The sequence below is a fragment of the Corvus cornix genome, chromosome 3 (assembly GCF_000738735.6).
Source record: "Corvus cornix cornix isolate S_Up_H32 chromosome 3, ASM73873v5, whole genome shotgun sequence".
In the NCBI taxonomy this organism is placed as follows: Eukaryota; Metazoa; Chordata; class Aves; order Passeriformes; family Corvidae; genus Corvus; species Corvus cornix.
In genome coordinates this window covers 33,191,424-33,205,726 of record NC_047056.1, presented here as the reverse complement: position 1 = coordinate 33,205,726, position 14,303 = coordinate 33,191,424, and the positions used below count along the sequence as shown (strand labels likewise).

The window sequence follows — 14,303 nt, the reverse complement described above, 5'->3', positions numbered from 1 at the left end:
CTGTTGGAACCCTCGTCAGACTAATTTCACTGTGGCATTAAGAAGAAGGATATGGAAGGTGCAGAGGAATTGGGATCTGAGTGAAATTCACCTCACATATAAATCCTGTTTAATCAGGCTCAGCCTCAGAGCTGCTAGGGATTGACAGCCTCTCTGCAGCAGATACAGTCTGTTAAGACCAGTAGATCTTCACACACGGCTCTGCAGCCCAGCCCTCACTGCTGCTCTCTGTGCCACCCAAAAATGAATCACTATCACAACCACCTTGCTCTTAGGGCCCTGTGGGTTTAGCTCTCTGCCCTGTACCCCCAAAGAAGGCTTAAATAATATGGAGGGCTTCATGTTGTCCATTAGAAAGAAATCACCCCCTAAATGTATATTAGGCCCTGCAGAATCTTATTTACTAGATTTTGAAATAGAAGATTTACAGAGAGGAAATACTCCTCTGAAATAAAAACTGAAGGTAGGTCTTGGTTTATTTTACAACCAGCATATTATTTTTAAATTTATATACATATATATGAAAGATGTAATAGAGGACAAATGGGATTATAGGTCTGGAAAGCTTTTGTCAGCAAAAGACAGGAATTGGAGCCCAGTCTGAAAAACAATTTGAAGATCCTGACATGGCATGGTCACAGGAGTACTTTTGTCCCCCATGAGCAGATGGGCACAGCTGTCTTGTCTCATGAACGTCTACAACAGTACAATTTCTCTTCTTATGGAAATCCCTGTTGTGGAGGCAAAAAGCACAGAACTGGGGTAAAATCCTTCCCAGGCCTCACAGCAACACTGAAGAAATCCCTTCTCTAGGTGTTTGCTTCAAACACTGAATTGTTTACCAGCTGTCATTGATAGTAACTGTGACAGTTTTTGGTATTCCTATGCCTGCTTAAACAACTTGTCCCCTTCAATCAACAGAAATGGAAAACCACAGATACTCCCTCTGAAATACTAGCCTACACTTCCTGCCACTCTGGCCATTTGCTTCCTGCTTCCCCTGTGACAGAGCCATGCCATCCTGCATCTGCCCACAGTTCCCCCCAGCCATGGCCATGGGCATCCTGTCCATCCCCATGCGGATCAGGCGCAAACACCTGCGCTGCTCCTCTTTTACATTCTTGGAGCCACAGCTGTACCTCTAATCTAATGGGGTTTATATTCTTCAGGGAGACAGGGTGGGGCTGATGACACCATGGCCTGTGTTGCTGCTGTAGCTTTTCGTAATTAGATTTGCTCTTTTAGCTGAGAGGGAGACCACACAGACCACATGAATCTGCTCAACCTCAACTCTGCTGGTTAGCTGTGGGATTGAGGAGAGCAGGGGAGTGGGCAGAGAGCCCACATGTTCCTGCTTCTGTCCAGTAAAACAATTCCTTGCACTGGAGCTGAAATCATCCCCAGTTTTGCACTGACCCTTGCCAAAACAGCTACATAACCTAATACCAGTTGAATTTAGGGATTACACGAGTCATTGCTGTTCTAACTTTGGTGCAGCTGGTTCTGACTTGTACTGCAGTGTGTGAGACGGTACATTGCATAAGAATGATTTCCTCCAAGGAAACAAAAGGATAAAGACTGAGTGCTTTTGTCTGCCAAACTTGAGAAAGAAAAGAAGTAGAAAGGAAATGTTGGAGGTGAGAGAAAGTCAGCAATGGTAGCATTAACTCAAGATTAGGTTTGATATTAAGGATTATTGTCTTTTAACTGAGGTATATCTATACGGACATCTCTGGCTGTGCATCAGGGTGTCAGGGTCCTAGTCCATCACTGCAAGCCTGACCTCTTTCCTATAGTGGGGCTGAAGATCCAGGTCAGCTGCCCCAGGACTGTCACTCAGATTTATCCAGATGCACAGCTCTTAGCATACATCATTCACAATAAATCCATCAACTTTCTGGGATAGGGCATGCAAGCACTGTGCACCAATATGTCAGGATCCAGGGCCAATTCTCCTGGCCACTTTGCTCTAGGATGATCCTGTCCCCTCCTAATTAGCCTGGGAGCAGCTGCATGTTACAAAAATTTAGTATTTCTGATTTTGTTTCATATTTCTTTGCCATTTCTAAAAACAATGAAAATATTTCCACTGTTCTTTTTAACTGAGTATATTTTATCTTTTAGTAGTGGGGCACTGTGGTAACTTAAAACATATTTGACTCTTTTTAGAGCTCCTTGCTCACTATGATTTGTTTTGACTGCTATTTCAACTTGTTCTTTCAATCTTGTGCTGCTTCCCTCTTTTAAGAATTAGCTAATTTGAGGCAAAAATAAACTGTGCTGGAATTTCCATATGCTTGCCAGGCTCTAGAATTTGGAAGTAGGCTGTCATTCATTCCACCAAAAAATATATTTAATTTTATCTATCCAATTTAAATGAGGCCCCTTCCTCAACATTTCTTCCCCAAAACATACCTTTTCTGCAATCCAAAGCCAATCTAGCTGAATTTTATCATCTGACTGGAAAAGGAACCCATTGAAACACAGGCTGCATTTAGTTTTTTGCAATTCCTCAGTTTGGGATGATGAAAAATCTGTGTATTTTCTCCTGCCAGTATACTACTAGCTCCCTTGTTTTATCTTCAGAAGTGCTGAATCAACCTCCATCTGGGACTTGCCTTCTTGCTGGAGGAATTTAATAGAAGGAAGAGCAGAAATGCCATATGAGAAGTGATGATCTAAACATGAGCTGGGTAAAGACCATTTCAGACATATCTGTGGCAGGAAATCAGCAGCACTACAGGCAATATCAGCAAGCATAAATTAGCCCAGCAGTAGAAGATGACAAACACACAGAGAAAATAATCCCTGGGAAAAGCAGCAAAGACCCATTCCCCTGCATGCCTTTTGACAATGAAACTATTAATGTACTCACTTGTTTGATGCTATGAATTGTTCCTCCTGATAGAGTTAAGGTACTTTATTCCACACGTTAAGTATTAATCCATTTCTATTTTTACAGGACTTTCAGGCTCCTAACACCATGAACATCACAGTCATCTTTTAAATAATGTATCGAAACCTTGGATGCTGTAGTTGACCAATCTTGTCAAGTCTCAGTGCAAAAGTATCTCTCTCTGCTATTCCAAACATCCACCTGTGCAATGTATTTGTGGGTTTTAATGCCTAAGAATAATGTCAGTGCCTCCTCCTTTGTCAGGGACAAATCACCATGCACTTTGGGATGCTTCACTCCTGTTCCTGCTGTGCCATGCATTCAAGCCCGCAGGTGGCAACCACTTGAGGAGCAGTACTTACATCCCACCCTGCTGCAGGGTCCAGCCCCTTTGCATGGTCTGCACAATGACTAACGTGTCCCTTTCTGCTCTTTCCTAAAGGCCTATAATATTATGAAGGTGACCCATGGGACAGATCACAGCCTGATGAAAGTCTTGATGGAGATAAAGGAAGAGTGTGAGGCCATGATGAGAATACAGTGAAGATAATCTCCAGTCTAGAAAAGAAAATATTCAAGGACAAAGAAAATAAAATGTTTCTTATTTCATTGCGAAGCTTCTCAATGGTTTTAGTGCCTTTTCTTTAGGTCCTATTTGCTTTACAAAAAGGCTTAATATTGGTTTTGCTGTGTGATCTGAACTGAGTTGGTGTTTGGCAGAATTCCTGTAATTTTCAGAGTTTTGTCATCAATCATCAGTCTTATTGACAATAACTAACAACACCTAATTATTTGATTGTAAGTATTGGGAAATGCATACAGTCTTCAGCAGTTACAAAGTGATCTAATTCCATTGATATCAGTGGTCAATTTTTTATATCAGTTCATGCCAGCAATTAGGAACCTCTTGTCAGACACATTATAAATGAAGAGAATATACTTTTTCCCTTTGTCTTGCCCTTTGGAATGGTTTCCAAAAGCCTGATCCAGTCCTCTTTGACATCAAATAAGTTTCCCAATGTTTTAAATGAGATTTTCCTCCCTCCCAATATATCTGCAGGGCTTTGCCCATCTTTTTCTTGCATTTCATACATTATAATATTGAATACTAAAACGGATTGAATAAAAAATGTTATCAAAAGTGGAAATTGCTTACTCTGCTTTTTCCTCATTTTGCTGGCTTCAAGAGTTTCTCACTTCATGCTGGTTTTAAAAACAGATATTTGGACCTGTGAGCTCAGTGCTATGGCTTCTAGACCTTTCTGAGTCTGTGGGTTTTGAATGTCACATCCCCAAATAGAGAAGCCCAGAGACCTACAGAGGAACATTGGCATCCCTGGGGAAGACAAGGATGTCTTAGAAAGCACAGGCACTCTATTTCTCCACGCTCATCAGCAAGAGACTTGTTCCTGCCAGAGCTGTTGACTTCCATTTTTAACACAGAAACAAATATTAACAAAAGCCAATATTTATGAGGGACATTGAAACTTAAGTAATTTAAAGCCTTTGGAAGTATTGCTTCAGGTGTGTCACTCCTCTAACAATTTATTGCTGCTACTCCAGCCATGACTGTTACTTCATTAATCCATCGTTGTTGTAAAGTCAGGCTTTTTTCACACCAGTAACTTGACACCATTAATTATTACAAGATGAGAACACATTTAAAAAGAAAATGAACACTCTGGGTGTAATTTACAGCCACAGCACACGAATGCCAACGCTGAGGAAGATATCTCCTTTCAAGAGGTTTGAATTTGTTCCAGCGCATGGAGAGTTCACTTGCCTGGCAGTAATGTGCAAGCAATAACCTCTGAAATGCAGTGCATTTCTGGAGTATGTAGCATGGCTTACTGCCAGAGGCCAGGTCATATCAGCCACCCAAGAAGTGCAGTAATCCTCCCAGAAATTCACTGCTTGGTTGGGTCTTCCTGCTATTATAAAAAGGAAATTGTCTGGGGGAAAAGGTCAGACCTTTGCATTTATTGGGAGCTCTGACAAAGTACTGATGGACAACCAGTCTTCAAAAACTATCTTCTGGTTTTAAATGGACACGTGCATATTAGAATTTATGTGATTTTTGTGTAAAGATCATGCTTATGTTATCTCATGATGACAAATCTGGTACTAAGATTTGCAAATGGAGGGGACTGCAGAATGTAAGGTCAGGTGATGCACTAGTTTATGCAGCATATCCTGGGAGACAGCCCAGCAGCTCTCATGCGTGCAAACACATCTGCAGGTGTGAACTGCAGCACTGTTTGCTGGGGCTTCTGCTTCAAGGACACCTCAACGGTGGCCTGCTGTCATATGAGAATAGCCACTTTACAGCAAGGACAGGCACCTACCTGTGCTGAGGCCTTCTCTCCAGCAGTGTTCCTCTCGAAGGTCTAAGAAGACACTAAGAGAAAAGGTACACAGGAAACAGTTCAATGACAGCCTGCTGGGAAACAGAGAAGGAGCATGCCCTTGACTGTGGAGTGTCACAGCAGCAGCTGTGCTGCCATGAGTGCAGAGCTGTTGGAAATCCATCTGCAGCTCAATGCTTAATGCCAGAAACCAAATTGGCACCCGTATGGTCTGTGGCTCAGGGTCCTGGGGGCACTGCTGCATTGCCTGCCCTGCCTGGCCTTCTCTGGGCTGGTCTGAGGAGGATCCTTAGTGTGGGGGGAATAATCCATGCTTTGCATTCGTTACTGTTGATGCAAAATTTGTGTTTCTTTCAGCTTGGTCAATGCAAGAGTCACGTTTTCTGGTTGTTTCCCGTCACTTACTGAGCAATTTCCCTTGGAGATTCACATACACTAGCACCACCAGCAGGGTTGACAGTGCTGCAGGGGAGGTTGTTGTGGGCAGATTTTCTCTCCTGGTGGTCCTACTCCAGGCTATTTTCTGCAAAGGATGCTGGTCTGTGACTGTGGAGGGATTTACCTGAATGCATCGTTTGAAACTGTGGCAGCAAGCAAGGGCGCCAGGGAGGAGGCAACATTAGATAAGCACTCATTTCAAATCAAGTAATGTTATCTTTGCACAGACATCCTTTTTCAGTTTTCATGAATAATACCTGTCAAATTTTTCACTTGGTGGTATTAGTGGTAAGATAAAGATGCTAAAGTCAGAAAGAGGCAGACTGCAACATTATCTGTAATGCTGGCGGGTTCGCTGCTTGCTTCCCACAGGTTGGAGCCTTTCCTGGTGCCTTTTGGAAAGCAATGGTTACTTGAGTTCACCTCAAGTTTTAGGAATGCATTTTGAGTTACTTTTGTTTTGACACTCTCCCTTAAATTAGTCCAGGAAAAACAATGTTAGATTGCACTCAGAGGGAGCAGAATTGCACTATGTGTTTGGAAGAGAAGCAGTAGCAGAACACAAGAAAAAAAACACAGGGAATTATACAGTTTTTCTAAGAATAACTGATTACAGTTGAACAAAATGTTTGCCTTAAACAAAAAAAAAAAAAAGCTCCCTGAAGTCTATTTCTTTAAACACAGCATAATTCCCTGCATCCATGCCCCTTGAGAGTGCTGACCTGATGTTGGTAGTAAAAACTCTCCAGGCCCTTGACAAACAGACTATTATGCAGTGCATAGTAAGGTAGTAGAAAATAAAAAGAAGCAATGAGGGAAAAATGCAGTAAACCATTTCTTTGAGCTTCGACCTCTTTGAGTCTGTCAGCCTGTGTGTGAAGTCTATCATGCATGGGTTTATGTCAAGAAAACTCGCCCACTACTCAGCCTTTTTTCTGCTTCTAATTGTAACCCTGTTCTCTGATTGCTAAGTTTTTAAATGAGCTTAGACTTGTTATTTTTTTACAGAGCATGTTTATAAAATACAGAAGCTATTTCCCCATACAGTATATTCCAAATAGTCCCTGGCCACTGCAAAGCTCTTAATGAACAGAGTTCCATGTTTCACAGAGGTTGTGCCAATTATGAGGATTTTTTTTCCTGAATCAGAATTAAACCTCCCATAAGACAAGGAGAAGAAGGAAGGTCTTACAGTTATGGACACAGAGTTCTGGCGTGGCTTCTCAGCTGCACCAGAAATTGTGTCTGACCTTGGGCAAATCAGACAGGGTTAGACATCCATACTTGAGTTTTCTTATTGTTGATCCTTGGAAAATAATTCCTCATGAAAAGAAGAAAAGAAAAGAAAAAAAGAAAAAAGAAAAGAAAAGAAAAGAAAAGAAAAGAAAAGAAAAGAAAAGAAAAGAAAAGAAAAGAAAAGAAAAGAAAAGAAAAGAAAAGAAAAGAAAAGAAAAGAAAAGAAAAGAAAAGAAAAGAGAAAAGAAAAGAAAAGAAAAGAGAAAAGAGAAAAGAGAAGAGAGAAAAGGAAAGAGAAAAGAGAGAAAAGGAAAGAGAAAAGGAAAGAGAGAAAAGGAAAGAGAAAAGGAAAGAGAGAAAAGGAAAGAGAAAAGAGAGAAAAGGAAAGAGAAAAGGAAAGAGAGAAAAGGAAAGAGAAAAGGAAAGAGAAAAGGAAAGAGAGTAAAGGAAAGAGAAAAGAGAAAAGGAAAGGACTGGCTATGACACACTCCATAACTCACTGCATCCCTACCATAAAGGCTTAAAGAGCCTATATGTATTCACTTAGTGTATTATTGGTAAGACAGCATCAGAGAGAAATATTTGGCCAGCCTAGCTTTTGGGGAAGGGCAGCAAAAGAGCTGGTTGCCATGATAATTTACAAACATTAATCCTGTCCCACATGAACATTGGTGTCAGAGCTGCAGCAACATGGCAATGTCTGTGTTACAGCCCTGCCATCGCTGGCTGTGGATGGCACGGGTGGGAATGGCATCATCATTGTTGTCATAACTGCAGGTATTACCCTGTGAGACTTCCTCCACAACTGAGTGCCAAACATGGGCAGAGAGCTGTGAGCTGTACCTCCTCCAAACAGACAAAGCTTTGTTTCTGCCCATGGAGCTTCAACAACATCTAAAGAACCATCAAAAAAATCTGAAGCAAGTGCTTTTGTTCATTCTAGACCAAAGCCATGTTAGAGTTCCTTTTTTCCTTTTCTCTTTTATTCTTTTTCAGATGAATATTTTCTCTTTCCTTTCAATGTACATTTTTCCAAACATATTTCCTTTCCTTTTTCATTTCTGATTTTACAAATTTAATTAGACTGAAAATACATTTGTTATGGCTGTTTTGTAAAGTGCACCCTACAAGAACACCCAAGTGTGAATTTTCCCTGCCCTAAGCATAAGGAGTGCACCTTACCTGAAAGTCTGTGGTCTGCAATTCTTGCCATTTAGCACAGTGGTTGCTCTTTATCCCCACAACAGTGATGTGTAAGCCAGGCCTATGTGATCCCCGTTAGTATTTCCTGAAGAAACCTCAGTGTTTTTATTTGCTCTGCATTTGTGGTCAGCATGGACAAATCAATTCTAATTCTATCATTTTTTAGACTTTTTGTAGGTTTTAATAAGAACCTTAGAGATTCCCTGCCCCCCAAATAAAAGAATAACTCAGGCTTTGTAATTAGGCTTCATACAGTCACTGCTCACACTGAGGGACCTAACAGGTTCTTTATAGTTCCCAGGAGACCAATTAACCTTCTTTATATCTCTATATAGCCACCGAGACAGGCACACACAGAAATGCATATACACACAAGCTTTTCAGCAGTCTCAGATGCTCCAGATCCTTGTTAACCAAATTCTGATGGGGCTTATGGCAGGAGGGCAGGGCTGGAGCATCCTGCCTGGGTCCATTTTAACTCTAAAGGTGACTAAATCAGGACAGGGCACAACCTCTTCTGAATTTCCCCCAGGACAGGAGGAAGAGAATAATCATACTGCCTCTTCTATGCCTTAAGTTCCCCTCCATCTCTTGGGGTCACGCAGGCACCACTTGCTGGTCCCATTACCAGCTAAAGAGCCTGCTCCCTCATCTCTGTTTCAGTTAAGGGCTGGTCTAGTAGGGCTGACAAGATGAGGAAAGAGCAGTGATTCCTTCCTCCGCCCCTCCAATTCAGCAGCTCTGATTCCCAGTCCCAGAGGCTCCGAATAGGAAGGTGGCAATTTTACATACGTCTTGAAGGAAAACTGCACTTTAAATCACAGGTGATCCCTCTTGACAATTCCACTTGACTTTCAGAGCAGGAGCCAGGAGACAGTACTAGAGAAGGGCGTCTGATGAGAAAATTAGCAGAGCGCCACTCTTCCCCTCCCCCAGGCCCTGTGCTCTGCTCTGAGCAGTTCTTGCCTATTTACTTTTAATGAAGCTCCTTTTAATGAAGTATTTCTTGTGCTGTCTTCCTGTTCCTGTCTCTCATTGTGGTGCTGAGAATCCCATGATAAAACAAGTAGAGAAGAGGTCTGGCCTGATCCTCCCCATTCTGCCCCTTGGGGACACCCCGGTGATGTGTTATGAAGCCGTGGAGCTGCCATCCCTGCTGGCAGCAGCAGCACACTGAGGAGCCCACAGGGAGGGATGGAAAGGCTGTTGTGGTCTTTAGATAGAATTTCAGGCATCACACAGCTGCCTGAGGAGAAGGAACTGCTCTCCATGCCTGTAGTGGTAGCCGTACAGCTGAGGGACAGCTGGTAGTCTGGGAACTGGAGTAGCAAAGATCACAGAATCACAGAAAAAGCTGAGCTGGAAGGGGCCCTCAAGGATCACCAAGTCCAACTCCTGGCCCTGCACAGCACCATCCCCAAGAGTCACACCACGTGCCCAAGAGTATCACTGCTGGGGGTTTGCCTCTGCTTGTCCCATTCCCCCTTGTTGTACTTCAGTCTCCTTGTGAAAGTCATGTCAAGCTTGGGGGAGAGTCTTCAGTGAGGTACTGGTGATGTCTGGATTTCTGTTCTCTCTAAGTCATTAACGTTGTGTACCCAGCTTACACCATGCATAGGACTGTGATCAGAATCCAATTACTGGGGACTGATGCTCCCCACCATGCTAACAGAAATGATGATTGAGGGAAATTCTTATCATGACTTGGGAATGTTAATTTCTGAACATCTGTGGCTGAATGCACCAGTAAATAACAGTATTTTTAAAGGTCAGAGTAATGAGGATATACAAAGACTACTTATCATTACCAAATGTTTTCTGTGGGGACTGTTACATAATTTGTGAAAAATAAACAAAAATCTGATTTTGTGTTTTCTGCAAAGACCAGGGGAATGCTGATCCCAAGTCTGGGAAGGGGCAGCCTGCCAGCAGCCAGGCAAGGATGCTGCCTTATTTATAGCTGGCAAATGGGAAAATCAATAAAACTCCTTCAGATGGGCATTGTCCAAATTCATTTCATTGGGGCCCCAAAGCACTTTATGCAATCCATGTAATGCGACCAATGCACCCAGGCCACAAAACTGTTTGTTTTACCATTAAAATCTAAAGCCTTGGTAAAGCATGTCCTTCCAAGATAGTGGAGAAGCTCCTCAACATACCAACATTTCTTCTGCTGTGAAAGAGCCCTTTGAAATCTGCTGCTAAGTCACATGAAATGATGGTTATTGGGTGGTGGGAGGGAGGAGCTTGTCCTGCTCATGAATTGGAGAAAGACTGGTTTGCTTGGTCAGTGTTTGCAGAGCTGCAGAGTTAACACAGGTTTAGAGTTCTGCAGCCCTGCAGACTTGCTCAAATCGAGCCCATGGCTCAGACAGGCTTTAATCTGGGTGTCTTTACTCTTCATCGATGCCTGTCAGATAGGCACTGAGCTGGGCAGGTATCCCAGCTCAGACCAGAGCCAAATGAGGAGCTGGGGGAGGCAAAGGCAAGGGTTTTATTCCTGCCTGATGTGATGCCTTCAGCAACACCTTCCCTCTACAGGTGGGGAATGCAACAATGTGCCAAAGCCAACTGCAGAGCTTATTGCATTTTCCTCTGTACAGGACAAAGGGGCCTTGGGGTGTTGTTTGGGGCCATCCACCTCACACTGCAATGTGAGCACTTCATGAGCCTCAGGGAGCTTCCCTTTTCCCTGCTCCTCACTGCAGAGAAACCAGCACCTTCCTCACCGCCCACTTTGTGTCCTGTTCTGCCACTGATGCAGCCTCTTATCAGGGGCCACTGCTCTTGAAGCTGTGGAGGTTTTACCCTTGTGAAAAGACATCAGGTGTTCAACTCCTGTTGCAGGAGGAGTAGGGAGGGAACAGGGAGCAAAAAGCTCTCTAAAAAATACCAACCACAACATAATAATTTCTGAAAGGGCATGGAAAAGTTTATTGGCAAGCATCAGAGAACAGTAAAGCCAGACAAGTCCTCAACTCCTACATCGGCTTTGGACCACGGCAGCTGTTTTGTGCCTGCTGCTCTCCGGTACTGCCTGAGCCACGCCTGTTCTGGCACCGCCCTGAGAGAGGGGTTACAAGGGTTCAGGCTCAGCTGCCACCACCAGTTTGGGGAGCAGGGCTTTGCCACCTTGGGAGAGGTGCAAAAAGGTTGCCACCCATGGAGGGGGTTTGCAAAAGGCAGCCAAGAAAAGACAACGTCATTATGATTAGGCTTGAATGCCCTCTGCAAATGACATCTGCAACCTGCAACTCCCACAAAAATGCTTGCAGAGTTTACCAGATGAAAATGGTGGAACTCTGAGGTGCCTCAGGCCAGCAGACAGTCCCAGGCAGAGGAAGCCAGGTTTGGCACCAGTGTCCCTGTGTCAGTCTTCACCCAGCCCTGCTGTACACCTCAGGCACTGTATGAATTTTCTCACAGAGAGTGGGCCAGCTCCTGGCCAGCCAGCATGGTCCTGCAGCCAAGAAAAGCTTCCAGGATGTGGCCAGATGTAGGATTCCTTAGTGAAATAGGTTTACAGCTTTCCCACCTGAAATACAGGTTTAATTACAAGCTACCTCACTATGCACTTAAAAAAAAATAGAAAGTCCTACTCCATCTTGCCTAGGGAAGAATTTCTAGGGTCATAGAATTTAGAGCTCAAAGGTTTACAATCCCAACAAGATAAGGCAGTATAACAGCCTCCACACTTTATGGTGTGAGCTTATGAAGAGGTCAAAATGGCTTAGCATAAGGGTCAGTTTTACTCAAAGTCCCTGTTTGAGGAGGGGAAATAACATCCTAAATCTTCATAGCCGGCTTCAACATAACTATCAGCTTATACAGGTTTGGACTGTTTGGTTTTCTTTCCTAAGCTCAGTGCATTTTCTGCTTCCAGTGAGACAACAAAAATGAATCCCAAAATGAAACGGTGCCTCTGAGCAGGCCTCTGGCCAGTTGGTGCCACTGCGTGTCCTGTGCTTTTGTAGGAACAAGTGAGGAACTGTCATTGCTCTGGGACATGGGCTGTGCACAGGCAGCATCACTGTGCTGGTGTCTGTGTGATGTATAGTGGTGAAAATGGCCAGTTCAGAACAGCCTTAAAAGCAGCTTAATAAGAAACTACAGATAGCTTTGCAACAACCTCCTAGGAGGCTTGCATGCCTTGACTGATGACTACACAAATCTACCACAAAGAACTGGGAAACCTTCATCTCAAGCCATCGTGTGTTGCAAATATATGGAAAACTTGGGAAAGCAAGCTATTAACAGGACATAAAAGCAAGCAAGGAATTGTTCAGAGGAGCAATGAATAAATATTTCATAAAATGAGTCACGGGTGCCTAGCTGATTTTACTGGGTGGAGACATCGGTCCCAGAACAATTTTTTCACAGTGGAAGTATTTCAGTGTCCCGGTACTCTCACACTAACCGCAACCCCCATCACAGATTTCAGGTGCAAAGCCCTCTTGCTATGGTACAGGTTTATTGAGTGTACACAGAGTGTTTGTGACCGACCTGCTCTGTGGATCACTTCATGCCACCACAATGTTGACTGTCATGCCAACTGGAATGGGTACTCCCATTGTTTCAGCCTTGACAGCAGAAAGAAGAGTTCAATGGATGCAAAGTCTGCGATGTCCCAGCTCAGGGGCTGTCCAGAAGCTTTTCTGTGGATTTGACAGCATCTTAATTGCTTTACACATAACCGTCAGAAATGTTTTTTGAGCCTCTGGAAACTCAGGGCAGGCGTGAGCCTGAGCTACGCCAGCCCCGGGGTGCATGAGTCACCAGCCACAGGGCCAGGAGCCAGCTGTTATCTTGCTCATTATTCCAGTAATTGCCATGCCTTCCATTGTCCTCAGAAATTAGGAGAAAATGCTGTTTACAGTGTCTTGCTTGGCTCCCTCAGTGCTCCTTGCTGGGTACTGTAAGGTTTCCATCAAATGTGATTTAGCAGCAGGCAGCTTGCTCTTAAATAAAACCAGGCAGCTGCCATGACTCTCCACAGTTGTGTCCCTGGGCATCCAGCTAAAGCACAGACAGGGAGCTAGCTGAGCCCCTCTGTACAGGTGGGCCCTGAAAGGCAGGGTGAGTGGGAGCACTGCTGCTCCTTTGGTGCCACCAGGAGCTCATTTCAATCGAGCTCCAAGGGGCAGTTTGCAAGAGGCTGGGCTGGATGGCACAAAGCATCCAAGGGCGCCGGTGTGGAGGAGTCTGCAGTGGCTTTGTGCTCCCCCTCCTTCTATACCATAACTACAGTGAGCAACTCACCTTCTGACAAACTAAATATAGGAAAATGTCAGGGTTTTCTCCTACCTCCTTGGTTTTCTGTTATTCAGGGAATGAAGATGAACAGGGATGAGAAAGGGACAAGGACAGTCCCTGCTCCTTTTAAAGTGAGTGACAAAGGTCCCCCATTGCTGGAGGTGTGAGACTTCCTCACCACAGCAAGCCTCGAGTCCCACACACAGTCCTGACGTGTCTGGCAGCACTTAGGTTCCTAGGAAATAGAAATGGAAATATGGATGTGTGCCAGACACACACAGCTGAATACGTTTGGCTGTCGTTCTGTTGGCATGAAACTCGCAATCTGACACAAGGCATGGGTGCCAAACCTGTGCTATAAGGGTCCACAGAAGAGACACGTATAAACATATATGAAAATGAATGCAGGTCTTTTCCCCAGACAAGCACCCATTGAGATGGACTGGGTTTTGGCTGTCTAGAGACTTTTCCCAAGTCAGCACTTGCCAGGATAGTTCTTGAGAGTGAACAGGACCTCCAAGCTACCTACTTGTTCCTGCAGGTTATGAAAGTGTCTTTGAGCAGTGTAGAGCATTTGTGCGGTCACAGGCAGCAAAGCTTTACTCAGTGGTTAAATAGCAGATGTCAGCCTCCAAAACTGCCAGATCAGCAACTGTCAAGACTACTAACTATCATAAACGATAAAATTCACAGATGGCCTTTCCCAGAGCATTAATATTAACTAAATGTTGACTTTGTGTTCATCTCAGAAACTGGGAACTGAATTTTCTAGCCTTCATCCCTCTTCAGTGTCTTCCAGGCAGATACTGCTGTTAGCCAAAATGTGGGCAAGCTCTCGGGAGCCTGGTTTGCAGATGGATGTGGGAGAGGAACATGCTTTAGCAACAACCTGACCTCCTGTTTTTCCAATG

At 44.0% G+C, this 14,303-nt stretch overlaps 1 protein-coding gene across 9 annotated transcripts in view; it reads left to right on the top strand.

Moving 5' to 3' along the window:
* Positions 1–3,512, top strand: part of SMYD3 (SET and MYND domain containing 3) — a 397,286-nt gene extending 393,774 nt beyond the window's left edge. For all 9 annotated transcript variants that reach the window (XM_039569870.1, XM_039569868.1, XM_039569866.1 and 6 more), the window contains one exon: positions 3,339–3,512. In XM_039569870.1, coding sequence (XP_039425804.1) covers positions 3,339–3,440 — 102 coding nt within the window. In that variant the 3' untranslated portion in view covers positions 3,441–3,512. The remainder of the gene's footprint in view (positions 1–3,338) is intronic.
* The last annotated feature ends 10,791 nt before the right edge of the window (positions 3,513–14,303 follow it).